Genomic DNA, 1,744 nt, shown 5'->3' with positions numbered 1-1,744 from the left:
AGCAAACCCCAGGCTTCTCCGACTTCCTCCGTGGCTTCTCAATTTCTAAGAAACAATGAGTTAGAGGCTGGACATTTCCCCAGTGCTTGCTTACCTGCTGGGTTATTCTAAAAAGCTTAGAAGACTTCAGTCAGCCCTCCCCCTACTTCCTTCGGTGAGAATACTGAATGGGAGGCGCCTGCTGCACTTCTTTGCTGACTAAATAACATGCTTAAGCCCTGGGAGTTGCCTACAAACTAGGGAACCGCCATAGCCTATGGCTATTTCGCCGCCCTCCCTCCCGCTAGCATCAGTCATGGTATAAATCAACAGTCGGTGTCCGTGGTGAGAAGATCTCCCGGCTCAGGAGCAGTTTCAGTGCCTTCCTAAACCACCGGTAGGAGAAGACGTAGATGATGGGATTACAGGCTGAATTGAAATAAGCAAACCAGATAAAGATGTCAAAGACCAGGGGTGGGGTGATGAAGTTAAGAAGGCTGTCCACCAGTGTGTCAACAGTAAAGGGAAGCCAGCACACAAGGTAGATGCCCACAGCAATGCCCAGCGTCTTGGCAGCTTTTCTTTCCCTCTTGACAGCCCCAGCCAAGCTTTGGCTCAGAGTTCTGATCTGCTGAGCCTGCCTGGTAGCGACCACAAAGATCTTCAGGTACAAGCTGATCATGATTAGGCAGGGAACAAAAAATGCAGGGAAGTTTAACCAACCCCAGAACTTATTGAACAGCAGCTGGCAGCTGCCCACACAAGGCATCTCTTCTAGCCACTGGCTGAGTGCTCTCTCTACCACATCTGTGTAGAGGAAGAAGGCAGTGTAGGCTGCTGGTATCCCCCACCCTGCCACGATGTAGCGGAGGGCTGTCCTGACTGTAAACTTGGAGGGATAGAGCAGGGGGTCACAGATGGCACAATGACGGTCAATGGAAATAAAACAGAGATGGAAGATGGAGGTGAGACAGAACAGCGTGTCCAGATATGTATGCAGACGGCACAGGAAGTCTCCAAAGAACCAGCAGCTCTCCACAGAGCGGACTGTGCTCAGGGGCAGCACCAGCAGACCTAGCAACATGTCTGCCAGGGCCAGGGAGAGCAGCAGGAAGTTGGTGGGGGTGTGGAGCACTTTAAAGTAGGACACTGCAAACACCACAAACAAATTCCCCAGGACTGTGATCAGCACACCCACTGCGCAGGCCAGGTAGATGACGACCTGGATGGCCAGTGGGTGGACTGTCCTGGGGCAAGACCCATTCACCTGGTAGCAGAACGCTGTAGGCTGCTCTTCAGAGCCCGGGAGGAGGACAGCTCTCATTTATAGGTTCTGTTCTTCTGCTTTCTCTGGGAACTGGTCACCCTTTCTACAATAATAATAAGAAGAATCATAATAATATTGATACTAATATTTCTTTTTTATCGATAACACAATGAGATAGAAGAGAAAGGTAAAGGGTGATGGAACTGATTGGTCCCTGAGTACTGAATCAAATAGATCCTGAAAATCAAGTGCATTGCTGGAGTACAGGCAGAGCCAACACTGCTGGCCGGTCTACCACACAAGGCTCTTCTAAAACTACTGCAGACAATATCCTTAAAAGAAGAAAAGAAAGATGCAGGCTAAATGTTCCCTCAAAGGGAAGTGTGTCTTAGAATTTGGTATAAAACCCATAAAGCATTCTCCTTCTTAATAAGACTCTTGCCAAATTCAAAGTGAGATCTGAAGCTCTGAGTCTGAACCCAAGTGACAACAAATTAA

General features: G+C 48.7%; 1 protein-coding gene across 1 annotated transcript; it reads right to left on the bottom strand.

The window, feature by feature from the left end:
- Positions 1 to 289: 289 nt before the first annotated feature.
- Taar5 (trace amine associated receptor 5) lies at positions 290 to 1,303 on the bottom strand. The gene has a single exon (XM_021175280.2). It carries the CDS (start codon positions 1,301 to 1,303, stop codon positions 290 to 292), a length of 1,014 nt encoding a protein of 337 aa, XP_021030939.1.
- Between the last annotated feature and the right edge of the window lie 441 nt (positions 1,304 to 1,744).

The sequence above is a fragment of the Mus caroli genome, unplaced genomic scaffold (assembly GCF_978045245.1).
Source record: "Mus caroli unplaced genomic scaffold, Mus_caroli_1 scaffold_9, whole genome shotgun sequence".
Lineage (NCBI taxonomy): Eukaryota > Metazoa > Chordata > Mammalia > Rodentia > Muridae > Mus > Mus caroli.
The sequence above is the reverse complement of the archived record's forward strand: the minus strand, read 5'-3'. Positions and strand labels throughout refer to the sequence as shown.